Here is a 19,399-nt window from a genome sequence, read left to right on the forward strand (position 1 = left end):
AGCAGTCCAGCCAAATAAAGTTACTGTCATAATCAAATGCTGTCAATCACCATGGAAATCCAATTAAAAATGTTTCAGCACAGCCCTCTTAAGTGGAAAAATGTACCCTATTTATACAAATTTTTGTCAACTCCACACCAGTCCCACAATTAGAAAGTCCTGCTATTAATTGAATCCCCCTTCCCCCCACCAAGTTTAAAAAGAGACGCAGGCCACCCAGAAGCCTTCTGAGGGAGGTGAGACACACGTAGGCTACTGGTACACAATTGAGAGTTAATCGGGTTACATTTGAAAATTCCATTTTTATTTGTGCCAAGGGAACCTCTGCACTAATAAACGGATGCTACCAAGCCTCCTACTTCAGAATCAGTGACCATTTACATTGAGAGAACAGAGAAACGGTAAACCAGGATACTGGAAAGAAACTAGTCCATGCTCTGGCAAATGTCTCTCGGTAGACCAAGACCTAATGTTTAATTCTAATCTTGAAAATTAAATAGAGGACAGAAGGCCCAAATGTCTCTACTGCCTTTAGGCAGTCTCTAAATGGCCACGTGAACCTCAAATTATCTGCAGGCCGATCTGGCCCCCCAAATAACTCTGTGTCTACAAAAGGCCTCACTGAAACCACGAGACTCCCGATCCCCAAAGGTCTCTCTCAAAACTGCTACAAATTAAAAAGCAAACAACCCATTAAACAAATCCAGCTGGTTTCAACTGTAAATAGGAGGCTTCTAATATTTTTCCAGCCCTTGAAATTCCTGGTTAGACTCATTAATTATTGATAAGAACTGCATCTATTTATTGGAGTGTACTCCCAGGAAAACAAGTTCGCTGCCTTCAACAGCAATTCCCAAATCACAGAGACTAGGCTTCAGATCTTTTTATATTTCCCCCACAAATGGCTAAATGTCTCTGGTCTTTTTCAGCTTAATCCATTATTCCCAAGAGCTAGGGGTTGTGGGGGCATGCATCCGATATGCTGATAGATAAAGACTGTGGGCCGCCCCCTGCCGTCAACCTAACCAAGCAAAGTAGGTGCTGGCCAGGTGATCTCCTCTAGGTCTTGGCTCTCTGATACCTCTTGTTTTGGAATTAAATGTCGGAGGTGAATTTGCAAGTGGTCAGAACACATGCCAAAGATCACAAGTGCTGCTGAGTAGCACCAGCTTAACAATGTCTTGCTCTTCCCATATCCCATCCCAAGGTGGGGTGGCCAGAACCCTGGTGCCTGTTCTGACTGGTCACACCCATGTTGTACTGGTTGTTAAATAAATTGAATGTTATCCCTGCAAACACTGCAACATCCCCAAATGCCTTTATTTTGGCACCAAATTATTTTACCCAGATCACCTCTGGGTTGAGTCAAACAAAACCCTTTAATTGGACCATGCATTCTAGTGTGGTCAGCCTAACTTATATTGTACGTTACAATGTCCAGAGATGGCTTGTTCCTGGGTCAGTTTCCTCATCTTTGCTGTGTGAGTTCTTGGAGAACAAGGGACATATCCTGTTTGTCTATCCATTTGATGTCCAGTACAGGGTTTCACTGAACTGGATGAGAGAGACTGGCACATGCAAAAAGAGTAAGTGATAGTGAGTTCTCTTCTCTTCTTGTAATTAGATCAGAGACTCGCCTGAATGTCAGTTGTACAGAATGATGCCAGACACTGAATTAGAAGAGCACGATCCTCCTTCAAGGCACTTACAATCTAGTTGGAGAAAAAAGGCATTAAACTAGTGAGTTTCAACTCCAGCTGCTCCTTGTAATCACCTGGAGAACTTTAAAAATCAAAACAGTGCCTGCTCCCTGGCCCAAGCACCAAAAATTCTTTAATCTGGGCTGGGATCCAGGCACTTTTTTGCCTTTTATTTTTAACCTACTTGGTTGATTCTGATGAGTTGCCAGCATTAGGAACCACTGTACTACATGGACCAATTTGTGACTAGAAGACAAACACGTAATTTTGTGTAGTTAAGTGCTGTTCCAAGTTAGTGACGGTAAATTCTGGAGTGCCTCAGAGAAGGGGGCAAGCCCTGTGATGGGGAGGAGGATGGAGACCTCTGAGGACGGGGGTGGGGGGGTAATTCCAAACTGAGGCCACCACCCAAATAAAAGAAACTGCCAACGGGCTGAGTGGTGTCAAATGAGGAACTAATGTGCAACACACTCCCAAGACCCAGCTTAGCCCCCTGGGAATATGGCGAGACACCGCAGAGCAACCCCAGTGATCCACTTTACTGCGTCCAGGATAACCAAACTATTTTTGCGGTCAAGGCACCACAGCCTCATTGTGCTGTGAAATGCGATGCTGGGGAGATGACAGTAGGCCCAGGAAAACAAGAAAGACGCATTGCAGGCAGGAGTTCAAAAAACCGCAATCTTAAACAGGCAAATCATCACCATATTAAGAGATCTGACCTGACTGATGGAGGAAAAAAGTTATCCTTAACTGAGAAATTAAAACTGTTAGATCACCATGATCAAGGAGTGACAGATTTTATCTATCTGTATCTCTCTTGCTATGCGCGTGTATATAAATACGCACAAAGACACACACACACATTTATCTGCTAAAGTCTCGTGAAAAGATTAAGCAGTCACGTCTGTGGAAAAACAAAGCTTGTTTTCTGGGGTTATAATCTCTCTGTTCTTGCTGAAGTGCTAACGTGTCATCAAAAATTCAAATTAAAGCTGTCTGATTTAGTGTGATCTCAAGCATCCAGGCAGTGATTCTGCCGCTGTAATTATGTGCAATTAAAAAGCTAAAATCAACTTCTGACTAGTGGATTCCTATTTATAAACAGACACAAACAGATGATTTTAATGGCCTTCAGAACTTGAAAATAATAATAATAAAAAAAATAATTCCATGGTTGTCAATTGGACCGTCTGTGGAGCCCCCAGGCTTCTGCGATGCCATCTGTGCCTGAAGGAAATACTTAGCTGAAGTTACAACCCCAGCCAGGGATTCTCCCTGCAAATTCTGGGTGCCTTAGCTAATGAGCTGATTTGTAACTCCAGATGAATAACCAAAAGCAAAAATGATGTCTGCAGGAATGGGTGGCCAGACACACATAGGAGGCTGGCCCTAAGGGTCTGTTTTAAAACATGCTCTTTAAGACACAGGTGATAGCTAGATGTTGTAAACGACAACCAAGTTCATAATTACTCATTAAATCGTTAGTATCTTAAAAAGTTTAGATTGCAAGTAGAGTGGGTCCATGAACACTATGCAAGGGGGCTGCTGAAATGTGCCGTTCCTCCTATTTGTGTTTAGGATACAAGCAAGCTCTGGATCAAAAGAAACTGAAACTCACCTTTGGTCCATTTAGTAGATTGTGGTGATAATGTTGAACTTTATCTGAGCCCTGCGCTCCCAGAAAGAAATACAAGATGAGAAATCTCCCCACTCATTTGTTAGCCACAAAGGACCACCCAGCTTTCAAAGAGAAAAGACCCTTTTCCATCCTTCCTCCTGCCTTCCATAAGACTGGTTGATGACTTCCTTGTTTACCTGCCTCCATAACCTTGGCCTACTCCCTTTGACACATTCCTCATTAATAAACATTCTCCATATTGCAACAGCCTGAATAAAATCATTTTTTTTTTTTTTAAGTAGGCTCCATGCCCTGCGTGGAGCCCAGGGTGTGGCTTGAACTCACGACCCTGAGATCAAGACTGGAACTGAGATCAAGAATCGGAGGCTCAATGCACTGAGCCACCCAGATGCCCCTAAAATCTTCTTAACTGTCTAGTGCATTCTGTCTATCCCAGTGATCAAAAGGTTTGGGTCTAACAATGGCAAATGAAACCATTTGGTATAAATCCAAAAGTTACACTGGAATTGAAGTGCTGGAGAGACAAAAATCTAACCTGGTGATTTCTTCAATTTCTAATGCCCAGTTGATCACATCCCCTGATTAAGTGAAAGAACAACCAGCCAAACTATCTGAAAATGTAATTACAATCAGGTTTGGGTACACAGAAAAGCTACCAGTGACAATTTAATAGAGAGGAGTTAAACAAGTTAACAAGTAATTAAATGTTTAAACATTTTTCTGGAGCAGTTTGGTGTTTATTAGCCCCCAAACAATACCACCTCTTATACATGAAGCCTCTTCTGAGAAATGAGATGCCTTCAAGTTTGCAGCTGCTGGGATTTAGATGAAGGGAAAAAAATCTAAAAGCACTATTTTGATTGTAACTGACATCCCTCCCCCAAGATCCACACCTGCTTTTTAGATTTCGAGTCCCAAGATTTGCTTGCTTTCTAAGCAAAATGTCAAATTCTGCCCTCTGTGTTTCTTCTTAGTAGCCTGAATGGAAAACCAAAAAAACCAAACCTGAGAAGATACTGAACGAGGACGCCCTACTCTGGAATGTACCAGGAAATGCACAAAATAACAGGCATTATTAGAACCTAAGGAGAAATCCCATGTTTTTAAACAATTACTAAAACAGTATAGTAATAGCATAAAGACAATTTCTGCGCCAGCTTGTTTCTTTGAAATTCTCTCTGCCACTGAACAGCTAGAACAGATAATAACTATTAGTAAATCAAACTCCTCTGCAATATCCAGCTGTGCCTCACGCATTTACATACAGATAGAATGGGTATATGTTTTTAATATGTATGTGATCCGTACTTTTACCACAGCTGAAGTGCATGCTACAAAGGAGGAGGAGAATGGGAATCAGATCAGCATGAGATAATAAAGTGGCCTAGATAAAGTATTAGCCAGCGATTGATCTCAAACCGGGATGCTGCTTCTTCTGACCTGATTACTTACTATGCATAGATTCCATTAAATAGAGCTTAGACATGGGAAGCTTCTGGAAATACTCTAAATGCATAGAAGGATCTACAGCACTCTGAACCCAAATTGTAACTGCGGAGGGGTGCCCACGGCCCATACCCTCCCTGCCTGAGTCAAGGCCCACATTCAGGATAGGCTGGGAGGTTAATGGGCCACCTGCCAGCTGGTGGGCGGCCCTGCTGAGTCCCACAGGGAGGGCCTTTCCCTTCCCTCCCCTGCGCCAGGCCAGCACCCTCTGAGTGAATGCCTCCCTCCTGAGCTGCTCATCTGGTCCTGGCTGCACTGCACTATCTAACAGAATGAAAAGGCAGTGAGGGGGCTTCACAATCATTCAGGGTCATGGTCCTGTTTGAAAAACTGATGACAGCCCCGGATTCCTCTTTTCAGAAAAGAATGCAAATCTCCACCTGCATACACGACGTTGGATGTAATTTCAGGGGCTCTAACAGACTTCCTTAAGTCAGGGACCCGAGGTCAAGGACTGGTGATCTCGTCCATCCCCTCCGTTTTGCAGATGAAGACACTCAAAGCTGGCAGGGAATGGGGAGCTACTGACAGGGGAAGGGAAGTGTGGCAGCTTCCCTGCTAAAGCCCAGCCTGACCTTAGCTACCAGAGAACCCTGCAGGAAGACTCACTGGGCAGAAGGAATTCTCTGTGGCTTACATGAGCAAGGGTCTACCCAATAATGTTCCTCACCGTATTCTCTATTCAAGAACATAACAATTTGAATAGCAAAGCCAGATCTGAATGTCTCCATCTCAAGCCGTCTGTCTCTGAATTTAGGAGTCTGATTTTTATTTTTTTGCATCCTTCAATTGAATTATTGACATTCTGGGAAAAGGTCTCCATCACCCTTGGTTTTATCATCTTCTCCCTCCTTGCCATGCTCTCGCCAATCCTTTCTGACGGGCAGCAGCTGTCCCCTACTCCACAGAAGCCGAGACATCTCCGCTGCGTTGTCTGAAGCCTGCTGAACATTCTGCCTGCCATCTCCACAGGGCTTCCACAGCCTGGAAACTTTTTTAAGTTTCTGAGTCCTACTTCACAGAGCTGGGGTGGTGCTGACATAGGTCTTTCCTGCGATTTACACCAGGGTGATTTAAAAGTGGGTTCTTTAACAATGGACTCATTTTATTAGGAGAAGAAAGAGTGTGTGTGGGGTGTCAGCATGTTGGATGTTCTTGGCCACCTGCGTGGCTGGATTTCCTTTGTTGGGTTTAATGCTGACTCCCGATTTATGCAATAGCTCTCAAAGGACTGAAGGATGAAGGGTTTGCCTATATTTGAATGGGAGTCCACTAATGAAAAAAGGGGTGGGTGGGTGTGTTGCTTTCATTTCAGGTCCAAGTTTTCAGACTTGGACTAGGGTTTCTTCTCTAAGAAGAAAGGGTTTCTCCTATAAGAAGTGGAAATTTTTAACAGATCACCTAGCTGGTGGTGAACATGTTGCCTATCTGAACTCCCCCTTTGTGGGTCTGGGACTCCACCAGGCCAATGTCAAAAGGATTTCTGTTCCAAAAGGCACTAGAGGTCTCACACTGCTCTGAAAGTCTGGAGCCTTTATACACTCATGCTTTGCCCAGCCTGTTTCCTTTGCTTGGAATGTCCCCTTGAAAACTCTCTACTAAAATTCAGTCCAGGGGCGCCTGGGTGGCTCAGATGGTTAAGCGTCTGCCTTCGGCTCAGGTCATGATCCCAGGGTCCTGGGATCGAGTCCCACATCGGGCTCCTGACTCAGTGGGGAGTCTGCTTCTCCCTCTCCCTCTGCCTCTCCCACTGCTCATGCTCTCTCTCTCTCTCTCTCTGTATCTCTGTGTCTCAAATGAATAAATAAAATCTTAAAAAAAAAAAAAAAAAAAGATAAAATTCAGTCCATCCTCCAAAGACCCTTTTCAAATGCTACCTTCTCCAGGTAGCTTTTTCCATTTCCCCCAGTGAATCCCCACAGAACTCTGTAGTTCTGAGTTACTTTATTTTAGCAATTTGCATACTTGCTGTATTCTCTGCAGGACTGTATGAATGTGGCTTATTCTTCCTTGTATCTTCTGTTGAGTCTAGCACAGGACTTTGTACATCACGGTCTATAAATATCTGCTGAACTGAATTGTTTATCTGGTTCTGAGATTTCCCAAGATGATGTGGATGCTACTGATGAGACTTCTGAATGAGTTCTTTATGTAGCTTAATGGCTACATGCCAGAAACATGTATCAGTTCACATGAACCCTGGACTCCCCAAAATGTGAGCGTTAAGGGAATTTCTTGGTCCAGCTTTAAAATACTTCCACTTAGAACACAAAAACTGATAACCATCTCAGGAACAACCACACAAGGTAGAATCAAACAACTAAACACCTAGATGAGTCCTAACACTGGGATTTTAGTGACTTCAAGAATCTAAACTTGAGTTTTACATTTCATCTTTAAGACTGACATGGTCAAAAATCACAAAGATGATGGTTTTAAGACTGGGCTATTCTGGATATAAGGTAACCACACCAGATAAAAAGACAAAAACTGCTTGCATGCCCACTGTGCGCATGGCCCACCCCTCCCTGCAGTCTGATTTACTTAGGCAGGGCTTGCTGTGTTCACCGGTGGTCACAGCCACACCAGAGTTCCCTGGTGATGAATCTGTAACTCTCAGTGTTTCCACCCAGGTCCATTTCTGATTTCCTTCCTTTGGTTTGGACAGTCCTGTAGGCCTCACAGTCGACGTGGCCCGGGCTGTGCAGACCACCACATCAGTGCCCTGCTGGCTGGTGCTATGGTGCTAGGGAGATAAACTGCTCTTTTTTGTGAAAGGCAGGCCCTCATGCACAGTGACAAATGTCCTCTCCAGTTCATGCATTCCAGAGGATGTTCTCAGCTTCCAGATGGGAGTACCATCAAATAGGTTGTAGGCGGAGAGGGAAAAGGAAAAATTAAAGCCATTAATAGGCAGGAAGAAATAAAGAAGCTGGTTCCTTAAGACTGGGCTCCTTGGACGTGACTCAGGTTCCTCAAGCCAGGTACAACCTACTTTCTTTCCCATCCCCTATTTGGCTCAATACTGTGGTCAGAGGCAGGCAGGGCCCTACCCTCTTGACCCCAGGAGCCTCACACACGTTCCAGGTTCTCTGCCTCCTCACGGAGCCCCTTCTAAGCCAGGGTGCCTCATTAGGTACAGCCAGCGCTGTACCTAAGGGGATATGTTCATTTAAATCCAACTGCGAGCAGTACTAAAAATGTTAAATTAACTATACGATGGTGCTTCCTGTGACTGAATTTTTCACTGTACTTTACTGATTTATTGATATTTATTAATTAAAAATGTGGGACAGCACATACCAGGGTGTACAGCTATAAAGAGAGATATCGAACTATGTATCGCTTGTCTCCCCACCGCCACCCCCCCCCAGCCTTATATACACTTCCTTCTCAGGCACTGAAAGTGCTCACCCTTTAGCCTTGTCTTTATGCCTTACCACCCCGGAGTTGTGTTCCTTACTAAGACATACATCCATATGCATTTATGGGTGTATGTGCGTTCCGCAGTGTTTTATTTATACGTGGCCAACTCATTGCAGCACTGAAACATGCATTTACAAACAGGTATCTGTTTTATGAAACCCTATTCCTTTGTTTTAATAGCTGAGCTATCCAGCCATAGCATAATAATGTACAAGGTAAATGGGTTTCCATCTCTAGAACCTGTTCCAAGTTTTCTCAAATGTGACTAACTGCAAGAATTTCCCAACCATCAAAGAGACGCCACTGCCAAAAGACCAGTTTATTCCAGACATGAAACCTGCACAGTTATAAATTGCAGAGGTTTTTAGGGGTGAACTTTAACTTGAAACTACCCTGAAAATGGAGATTTGCTCCAGGGGTAACGCGAGGGAGAAAGCTACCTTCCTGGAAAGCACTCATGATGCAAAAGGGAAACATCCTGTTATTTTATACTCCGGGATGAAATCTGTATTGTACAGAAGAAGTTTGGGTACTTAGGGTGTTTATTAGGATGGTGTACAACAGATGAACACCTCTGAGCTGGTACCTGTAAAATGCTTATTGTTTAAAGTGGTGAAAGAAAATTGGTCGGGATGTGCTCTGAGTGCAATAATCTAAAGACAGGGAATGGTATATACACAAAACATGAAAAGAACAGACTATAATTATTATTTACTAATGCTCGATCCTGGCATTCTTCTAACAGCTTGTGCATTGTCAAATCAACAATCTGCACTAAATAAATGACCATTTGGGAATTGCTAGGGATCGTCTCTGTTCCTCTCCCTGCTCGACTAAAAACTGTCATTTGCAATCAAAGAAAGCAGCCTTGGAGCTGAGAACACAGCACCCGCAGCCTTATAGTTGTCTCTTTCTGAGGAAAGACCAAAGATTCACATTAACTTGATCTTTTGCAGCCAATCTAATTTCATTCTGCATGAGTCCAAGAGGACTCCACGTCACGTTCAGAATCTCCTGCAGGACTGTGCTAAAAACTTAAAATGCTGACTCACTTTTCTGTTACCAATCCTCTGGATTCTGAGAGGCTGTAACAGCAAATGAGGACAAGGAGTAACCCAGATTAACTTGTGACCCTTGAGTGTGAGGCGAAGGAAGAGAGTTCTGGCTTAAGTTTCAAAACGATGGTGGGTTTTTAAAAAGTAAAAACTACTATCTGAGCTTCAAAAACACCTACCCAAATGGAGTAAGTAATTCGGCCTCTCTAGAGCCTGTGGATGTTTTAAATGCCATTCTGGTTCTTTTAACAGAATGTTAAGCACAGATAGATGACTAGAGAATGCTCATGTAACTAAAAAAATGTACTTACCATCAGGTCCTCAGGTGCTGGTCTTTCTTTTGGTTGTTTTCGCATGCTGTAAGAGGAAGAAAAGCTCATCATTACCTAGATCACTTATGGATTTGTGCTATACTTTCCACTATGGACTATTTTCCCTGGAATCGGAATGATTTCAAATTCATCATGTTCAGTTCTTGGCCAAAGTATCAGCATATATTCCCTTTCTTTTATTTGGGCCTTTAATTAATCAGATTTGGGGGGAATCTCATGAATCAGAAACACAATTGGGGGGGTTGTTATTCTCGCACTACAGATGAAGAATGAATTTAAATTTACCTAATTCCATTTTTGAAATAAATGTGGGAGAAAAAAAGGAGCAATATTTCTTCCTGACTCAGTTTTCAATTTATTTCAAACTTAAATCTAGGGAACAATAGACTTCTTTTTTGGTAACTGGGATAAGGTAATAATAAGAAAAGAAACATGACTATCAGGTCAAATGAGAAAACATTTTATTCCTTCATTACGACTCTGAATAACAAGTAATACATAAAAGAGGTTAGGAATCTAGATAATGCTACAAAATTACAAATGGGCTGTTACATTAGCTCAACTTTTATTTATTCTGGCTATGATGCAAGTTGATATTCATTAAACAGCTGGGGAGGAGTTAAGTTTGTTTAAGCTGCTTAAAGACTCATATTCCTCATACAAAATATTTCTTGTCTTACATGCAATAAGTATCATCAGTAGCTGTATCATGTACAAAGCTACATGATGAAGCACTCACATGGGGGACTGATGTGACTATGAGTAGCTACCTATTTGGTGGCCGTATCTATACGAAACTCAAGAGTGTCTATGGGATGAAGTCATGAAAAGAGACTGCTTCTTCTGTTACTTCAAAATCACACAGATGCTTTTTCTTTATACAAGGCAACCTCTAACAAGCACGAGGAAAACCCGTCATATGATCCCTGCATTTGCTGACAGTATTTTTTTTTTTTTTAAGTAGAGACTTAATGATCATTTGGTAAATAAGAACCATAGTTATGAACCATTAATGACATCGAGGACATTTGCCTTCCCTATAAATAACCATATGCACCTCTCAAATACTGCATCCATTAGCAAGTAATTCAAGCTGTCTTGCCAGTGGAGTTGGTAACAGTCCTAATCTGACATTCCAAAGTAGCTGTATCTCTTGGGAAAACAAGGCTATTACCCACTATCATTTCTGTTTCGGCTTGACATCTGTGGAAATTTCAACACAGGTTATCCCTCCCCCTGTCTCCATAAAACTTTTACATAGCAGCTGATTAATTTTTTGGACAGAAGGAAGGCAAGGCCTTATCTGTTTTTCCCTGTCTGCCCAGAACCTGCCCCACCTCCAAGTGGGTCTCAGGCCACACAGTGAGCTGCAAAGCCATCCCGTCACAAATCCCACAGCGTCGGGCGGGTGATGCCCAAACCAGTGTTCCGGGCAGCTTAGGAATGGCACCATTTATTTTTCAATTTCTGCATTTCAAAATGGGGCATTCCCATGATGTGCTTCTGAGTGTTTCTAGGAATTCCATGTAAAGGAAATTAAGAGAGATTAATACGAATTTCTGGATAATGGCTCTATATTGTTGATGAGCTCAGGATTCCAGTGTTCAACCGATATATATATGGTTTTTCCAACATGGCATGCTTTGGAAATAAAATGTCTGCAGGGTAAAAATAGTTTTTAAAAGCTACAGAATATTATATAAGTATTTTAAATAAATAGAAACAGTGTTAATAAAATTTTTAAAGTCAAGGGGAAAAAAATCTCTTCCTCACATATTTTTCCATGGAGTATAAACCATATGAGACATTTTTATTAAGAGGTAACATATTACACTTAGTCAAAAAGGTGATAAAGCTTGACATTTATATTAAGGAATATTTCTTGGCTTCACTTTAGTGCAATCATCAGATGGATCATGGTGGGGAGGGGAAGGGGACAGTGCACAACCAGTTTGGTTTAGCAAGGACTCCCGATTGCACCATTTCAAGGCACCACAGGAACGAAGGGTTCATTTTCCACCACTGAATGTGACTCTAAAGGGGTGATGAAATGGAATTTGGTGGATGAGGGGAAGGAATGTAGAGGTGGTTATAAGAAAGTTCCAGAATGTCCAGAACAGTTTCTGGCTAGTTCTGTCTCCTGCTTTGTGGTGATCATTGCTAGGCTCCCAATTTCCTTCTCTCTCTCCATCTCCTTCTCTATGCTAGGGCGAGGGAGAGGGCAGGAGGGCAGTGGAGCAATGAGGCCGTCCATGGCCACCTGGGTGCTGCTGGGTGGGGAAGAGGCAGGTGGATGATGTGAAAGGGGGAACCTTGTTCTACTGAGGGGGAAAAGGCAGAGGGCTGGCAAAGAAAAATGCCTGTTTCCTCAGGTGTAAAATGACCCGGGGTTGCCTGGAGGCTATGAGGGCCCATTTGGTCTGAATCCTGTGGTTCTTCCCAGTTCTTTAATGGTTCAAGTGGGCCTAATGGAACCCTGTTTTCATAGCCTTTCAAACATCAAAATTCACTGAAATGGACACCAGTATTGTGTTTAACATATAACCAAAGATAAAAGTTATTTACTGAAAACCCAATGGATTAATAAACTATGCTGCTTCCACTAAGTGACAGACAGTTTTATGGGTAACTGGAGGTTACATTAATAAAAATAAGCTTCATATGTCTGTTCAATAGGGGCTATAAAACTGTGTATTTCTTAAAAAAAAAATTTGATAGCAACAGTATCTGTGCTCGAAGAAGTAGCCCGATTCTCAGCAGTTTATTAAAACAGGAAAAAAGCCTCTAAAGTACATTTACGACCCTTTGTGTAAATAACGTTTACATAATTTAAACAATTTCTTCAGATTTGCTGCCCCATCTGCCCAAGGCCCCGAAGTCCCTCCCGTCTCCAAGAGGAAGCAGGGAGAGCCATAAGGTCTCACGGAGCCGCAGAGTTAATGGCATGTATCATTTACATTGAGGGCATGGCATGTTTGCAAACGGGCTCACCACTGAGTGATGAAATGTACAAATGGCTCGGAGAACTCTCCAACCGGAAGGACGGGCGAATCCTGGGATGGAGGAAAAACAAGTCACCAAAAGTCACAGCAATTCCTTTTCTTCCTTTATATGCACCCCCCCCCCCCACCGTCCCCCAAGGAGCAGGATAAAGATGAATCTATAGCAAGGATTCACCACCATGTGGAAAGGAAAATAAGGCCTCATCCAATTAAAAAGGCTGTCTACACCCTCTCCCACATGTTTACGTAAAAATGCCAAATTTAAAGCCACACACATTTTACAATGGTGAGAAACACGAGAGCCAAGAGGGAGGGGAGGTGAAAACAGGACAATGATAGCCACAGGGTAGGAAAGAAGGTACGAAAGTGTAAATGAGAAATTAATGATTATTTAAGTAACACACAAATGGTCTTGTAATTAACAAAGAGCTGTGAAATTATTCTTGTGTTGACCTTTGTTTCTTTTACTGGATTTGCTATTTATTTACATTTGTTTGTATATTCAACTGCTCTTAACTGCTTGCTGAATCATTTGGGTCAGGTTCGTTTTGTTTTTGTTTTTTATTTTAATAGAAAGGCTTTTATGGGGGAAGCTGTTTCCTAAAAAGGAAGTTTAGCCTGTTTGCCAGTCTGGGCAAACTTGTCATGTGAGAGAGGCAGTGAATTAAGGACACAATGAAAAACTCCCACCTTGACCACCAAACAGAACTGGGGTGGAGGTGGGAGCCACTTAAAAGAGCAGGAAACAACACGGCCACAAATGACAACCACTGAGTAACACAGGGAGCAAACCCCATTACCATTTGCAAAGGAAGGCTTTAAGAATTTAGGAGTTTTTCCAAGAATGACAGAGAGCGCCACTGTGTTTATAGTGTAGCGGCTCAGGATGTAATGAAATTACACTGCAGAGTACTTTAACAGTCATCTCATTAGACCTCCAGTTGGAACAAGACAGCCACATAACGTAGGCAGCTGCAAATGACTCCATTCCCATCTATTCTCATTTGCTATTAAAAATACCTTTCGGCGGCTTTTTTCCTCTCTGACATCCCTACACAAAGTGCCCTGCAAAGTATGATACATGCACCTATTTAAATTAACAAAGGAATGACTTATTTTAATCTCACTGTGCTTTGGAGTGCTTTGGCCATTTGGATGAGCAATATATCATTACATACAACCTTCCAGCGCTGCAGGCAAGAAACTCAGAGCATGCAGCATTTGGTGGGAGCCAAACAATTTCTCTAGCACACAACTGTGTCAAATGCATGCATGTATTCATTATTGAGAACGAGAGGAAATAGCTTTGATGTAGTGGAAAAAAGAAGATGATAAAAGCACCTCTGCAATATGCGTGTCATTATCAATGGTGGCAGATAGATACAATTGCACAGCCTCCTATGTGATTAGTAAATATACATATAATTGCTGTGGCCAATTATCAGAAAAATGAGATCGGTAATTACAAGACAGAAAATTAACTAGAACTCTTATTAAGGCTTTGTTTCCAATTCAAACAATTGGAAACTGCTGGAAAATACAATTAAATCAAAAGGAACTGAGGTGGTCAAAGCAGCCAAAAAAAAAAAAAAAAAAAAAAAATCCCAAAGAGGTTAAAAGAAACTGAATGTGAACAAAATGATCCTTAGACTTTGCCTATCTGCCTCTTTGAATTTACTCTATTCATCTAGAGCAGGAGAAGGTTAGTAATCATGAACTTAAAATTCTCATCAGTAGAGAAAGGCTTCCAAGAAGAAAGGAAAACAAAGGAAAATGGGAGTGAAATAAAATCTTGCCAAGTTCAAAGGATTACATGCAGGCATTACACAGAGAGGACATGAAAAACAGGGGGCTGATGAAACCGTCCACTCAGAAGAAACAGGCATGCGATAATATGACGAGTCCTCGATAAAGGTACTATAAAATGGTCACAGAAGTCCCATTGGTTTGAAGAGCAAAAATAAAACATGATATCAATTTCAGCCCGGCCTGTTTTAGGAAAGCCATATATATATCACTGTGCCTGCAAGATTCTACAAGGCCCAGTTAAAAAAAAATGACATTTCACTGTCTCAGAAACTATTAGTAAAAAAATGGTTCAAAGTCTGAGGTGCCAAAACTATGGACTCTGATCAAGTAGTTAGTCCTCCAAGTTATCATTTCCGAAATTCTTTTGGAGGCTCTAGTACTGGAAGTGTCTGAGTAGTAGTTGATTTAAAATGCAACGTTTAGGAAGATAAAAGCCTACTGCCTTAATGTGGCTGAATATTTACTAAGATGGTTAAAATTCTGGACCGGTTTTCTACAAAGATCCTAGTATAAAACATGATGCTAATGTGGGCCTCATTTCAAAGTATGATACCAAGAGTAAATTAATGAATTATAGACTAGGCAACTTGATGAAGATGTCATTTTAACATGGATGAGAAACAAAACGAGGCAATGTGACATCTTTGCATGGGTAGTTAATTTTATTTAAGACCTGATATTGTAGCCTGTTAAGTTCCTCATAATATAAAACTAAGGAACACTGGGTGGTACCCATGAATAATTTATTTCACTTTGAAAATGCCAGCCCAAGTCGACTTTACAGAACCGCAGAGAGTGGAGTCTCATCTCAGGGGTGCCTGGGAAGAATCACTCATCAGAGATGTGGGGGAAATTCTAATCTTAATGCATAATGCCAGATATTTCTTTTCCTTTTAAAATCCGTGTCTCTTGCATACCTCAAAGGAGAATTTTCTGAGACACAGAAGACTGACTGGTGGGGGGCAAGGGGGAGGTGGTCAGAATGTCACACATAAACATGGGGCGGAGGGGTGAGCAAAGGAGTCCTTCAAGAGCCTCCCATTCCACAAAAGCACGCAGGCTGTTAACACTCCAAAAGAAAACAAATGAAGAGACCTGACGGTGTTCACCACACTGGGAGGATTTTAAAGAATACTTTTCTCATTTTTAAGCAAGTAAAATCAGAAGTTTGTTTAGGAGAGCATTGTAGAACACCTCCGAGAACCTGCCTGTTTCTTGATGGAATTCAAATCTGCGCGAAGGAGGGAGGGAGGCTGAGTGGAGCTGTCCCAGTTTCCCCCGCAGCTCCCAGGGAGGGGGAAGCATCCAGTTACCGCTGGGTTAGAGGGAGCCTGAGGACCGTGTCAAGGGGTTCAGGGATCTAGTAAAGTCCTTGCTGCTACTCATCACAAACGTGTTCTGTGAAACATGGGTTCAGGGAAGATGAACAAATACATTTCAAAAATATAAACACGAGCTGGAGAAGCAGTTACACTAGTAAACTCTCAGGCCTGGCTGAAACCGACTCTCAACTCTTAATAAAAGTCACTCTTTTTAAGACCCTAGGTGCCATACTTCACCTTAAGGGCTTTTTTTGGGGATGCTTTTCTGTTGAGCTTTCTAAGCACAGAGGTATGGAATGAAACAGTGGACACAACCTTAACCAGAAGCCTTAACCTGAGATCCTAGTCCCAAATCAACTTTAGAGTCCTGCTAAAAGGACACAAGCTGGATCTTGTTATCGAGCCGGCAACTGTTACATAAAAACAGCTGCCGTAAACCATTGCAGTAAGCAATTCTGGTCATCAAGGAGGACAGTCTCCAAGTCTCAGAGGTTTCAGTAACTACCTGGTCAGCCCCTTTTGCTAAACAACTGGAACACAAGCACGTGGCATGCTAGAGAACAGCGAAGGACAATGGGAAAAAAGTTTGAGTGATGCCTTTGCCTTGTGAATAATGAACAGTTCAGGAAGGTCAACCCATTACAACTGAAACTGTTTAATTATTAATTATGCACAATCTATGAGCAAAAGGACAAGTTCAGAATGTTTAATGTATGCTAACTTCAACTGGACTCTCTCTGGGTATTTTGTTATTAGCACTTGTCAGCAAGGTACTCAGGCATAAAAAAAGGCAAGCAGCAGAAAATCTGAGAGCGTGTGTGTGTGTGTGTGTACCTACACACTCAAAGAGCAGGGGAGGGGAGGAGGGAGAAGGAAGGCTGATTCCAATCACTGCTGTTGCTAGTTCACTTGCAGACTAACTACGCCAATAAACACACTTTGTGACCTTGAGAGCAGGCAGATAGGCTGGGTACTCCAGATACAGAAAATACAGATGAGGCAAACGCTTTTGAAATCAGTTACTTAAAAGAGAGATCATTATTTCAAAGGCTTAGTTTTTTTGTTTTAAACTATGATGTTTCTTGGCTTTGGAAAGACCCAGGACAATGTTTGTGCATGTACGTGCACCCACATGTGCAGCACATGCATGAGTGCATGGAAAATGGGTAGAATCTGAATTCAGCGGATTATATCAATGTCAATTTCCTGGTTGTGATATTGTACTATACTTATAAGCTATTAACACTGGGGGAAACTGGGTGAAGGGTAAACAGGCTCTCTCCATAGTAATATTATTTTTAAATTATTATTATTGGTTGTTTTTTTTTTAGAGAGGGAGAGGGGAGGGGGAGAGGGAGAGGGAGAGAGAGAATCTTAAGCAAGCTGCATGCCCAGTGTGGAGCTTGATGCGGGGCTCGATCTCACGACCCTGAGATCCTTATCTGAGCCACAATCAAGAGTCAGATGTTTAACCAACTGAGCCATACAGGCGCCCCTCTCCATATTATTTCTTACAACTGCATATGAATCTCAAATGATGTTGAAATAGGAAGTTTAAAAAGAAAAAGGTAAGGAACTATTTTTAAAAACTCTGATGAGGTCCAGATTCTTGGCGAGCTTAGCTTTGTGTAAGGGGAAATGCTCATATAACTACTCGATAGAATAAAGTTAAGGGAACTTTGTCTGAAAAAATATACCTGCGTATTTAACGTTTGCCTTTAATTCCTAATTACAGATAATAACAAAACCTGACAAGGATATGGTAGTTAATTCAAACATTGATAGGGCATAGACATAAAGTGCTATATAATAAAGATGATAGTCATTCATTGCTTATTTACTGGTTTGTTCATTGAGTAATTTTCTTGACCACCTACCATGCCAAAGGCTCTGAGCCTGGCATTGTGGGATGATTAATAATTAATCCATAACCTTAAAGAATTTGTGTACTATTCAGGGGGACAAGATGTGTACCACTAATAAACAGCCCTGCAAGATGGAGGAAATGGCCAAGTAAGAGCTGGGCATTCGGGCTGTATTGGGGGGCACCACGTTTGGCTGGTACACATGAGTTCATAAAGGAGTGACAGAGAACAGAGTATGAGTCTGGAGGGCTGTAAGAGACCTCCTTTGCCTTCCTACCTTCTTCCTTCCTCACTTCCAGAGAGCACCTTGGGAGGGGGATGGGAAGGTACCTTGAACATTTTCATCTATGTCCTGTTCCCTTCTCTTTGTACAAAACAGAAATTCCTTCAAACCAAGATTTTATACTTACTAGCAATGAAAGAAGGAAGACAGAAGAAGGGCAACTTCTCAAAAATCTCTAGGTGTTGGCCACACTGGCGAATTCTAAAAGTCAGTTGTGATGTGATTAGATTAAACCAGCCTGGCAAGTTAAAAAGAATATGGCAAGCCTTCTAACATTTTTTAATAGCTTATTTCCAGATTTCATGGTGTCAAGCCATCAAGTCAACAGGTAGTTAAAATCAGAGAATCACCTAGAGTCTGATCAGTATCGAGTTAATGCGCTAACATTTTAAAAATAAAATTTCTAATTCGAGTCTGATGTTCCTTTGGCTTGGCCCAAGGATTTTGGTTCCCACACACTGGGATTCACACTAATTGCCACAGCTCTTTTAGACTGCTCCACTTTTGTCCACAGTGTTGGGATCAAAGGTCGTTTGTAATTCCAGTGGCTTCATGTCAGGCAGAACAGCATTTTGCCTTGTTAGACCCCAAACTGGTTTTTGATTCTCCACTGTTCACTACCTTAAAATAGCACTTTTGTGAGACAACTGCAGAATCCATAGGACAAATCTCCTCTTGACTGAGGAGGAAACCTGGTTAGTTGGGGAAAAAAAAGGAAAAATACACACACACACACACACAAACTGTACCCTCCCCTTTAAAGATCTCCACAGAGGGGCGCCTGGGTGGCTCAGTCATTAAGCGTCTGCCTTTGGCTCAGGTCATGGTCCAAGGGTCCTGGGATCGAGCCCCACATCGGGATCCCTGTTCTGCGGGAAGCCTGCTTCTTCCTCTCTCACTCCCTCTGCTTGTGTTCCCTCTCTCGATGTGTCTCTCTCTGTCAAATAAATAAATCTTAAAAAAAAAATAAAGATCTCCACAGAAACTAATCTACAAACCAAAAATCTATCTGTCCAAAGTGCAATCCAATGGTAGATCTTGGGAAATTAGCTCAGTTTTAATATTTTGAAGGTCCTCAGTGTTTCTAACTGTAGGTTGCTGCTCTAACAGACTGTAGTGGGGGTGGGGTGGATGGGGAGAAGGCAGTCACATCTTGTCAGAGAGAGAAAGGTGGGAACTAGATGGACAGGTGCTCCAGGTCAGCCAGAGAATGAGACAACAGCTTAAAATATAAGTGAAACATAATTACACATCAGAGTTGTACAAGTTCAGACAGTGCTTCTTAAATCACTCACTTAAAAATGTGGTTACTCTGTGAGGAAACGATCAGCATTTTGACATTATGTGTATTTTTGATTTCACAATGCAGACAGAACTGACCGAATCTTTGGGGTGTTAGGAGGGACAGTGCTGGGAATGAGGGTGTGAATTTAGGAAGGCTTGCAGATGGACGTCAT

The 19,399-nt window shown here is 42.0% G+C and overlaps 1 protein-coding gene across 15 annotated transcripts in view; it reads right to left on the bottom strand.

Annotated features, from left to right (window-relative positions):
* The window catches only part of MAP2K5 (mitogen-activated protein kinase kinase 5), a 245,996-nt gene that overhangs the window by 27,388 nt on the left and 199,209 nt on the right, over positions 1-19,399 (bottom strand). For 7 of the 15 annotated variants that reach the window (XM_064570255.1, XM_064570257.1, XM_045899808.3 and 4 more), the window contains 2 exons: positions 12,653-12,714; positions 9,641-9,686 (listed from right to left, as the gene is read on the bottom strand). In XM_064570255.1, coding sequence (XP_064426325.1) covers positions 9,641-9,686; positions 12,653-12,714 — 108 coding nt within the window. Of the gene's footprint in view, positions 1-3,321; positions 3,373-6,287; positions 7,691-9,640; positions 9,687-12,652; positions 12,715-19,399 lie in introns of those variants that run through there. The other 8 variants (XM_064570254.1, XM_064570250.1, XM_064570252.1 and 5 more) reach the window with 4 other exon arrangements.

This window comes from Mirounga angustirostris, unplaced genomic scaffold (genome assembly GCF_029215605.1).
Source record: "Mirounga angustirostris isolate CCGP_5_RB_7025 unplaced genomic scaffold, mMirAng1.0.hap1 SCAF_9, whole genome shotgun sequence".
Classification (NCBI taxonomy): Eukaryota; Metazoa; Chordata; class Mammalia; order Carnivora; family Phocidae; genus Mirounga; species Mirounga angustirostris.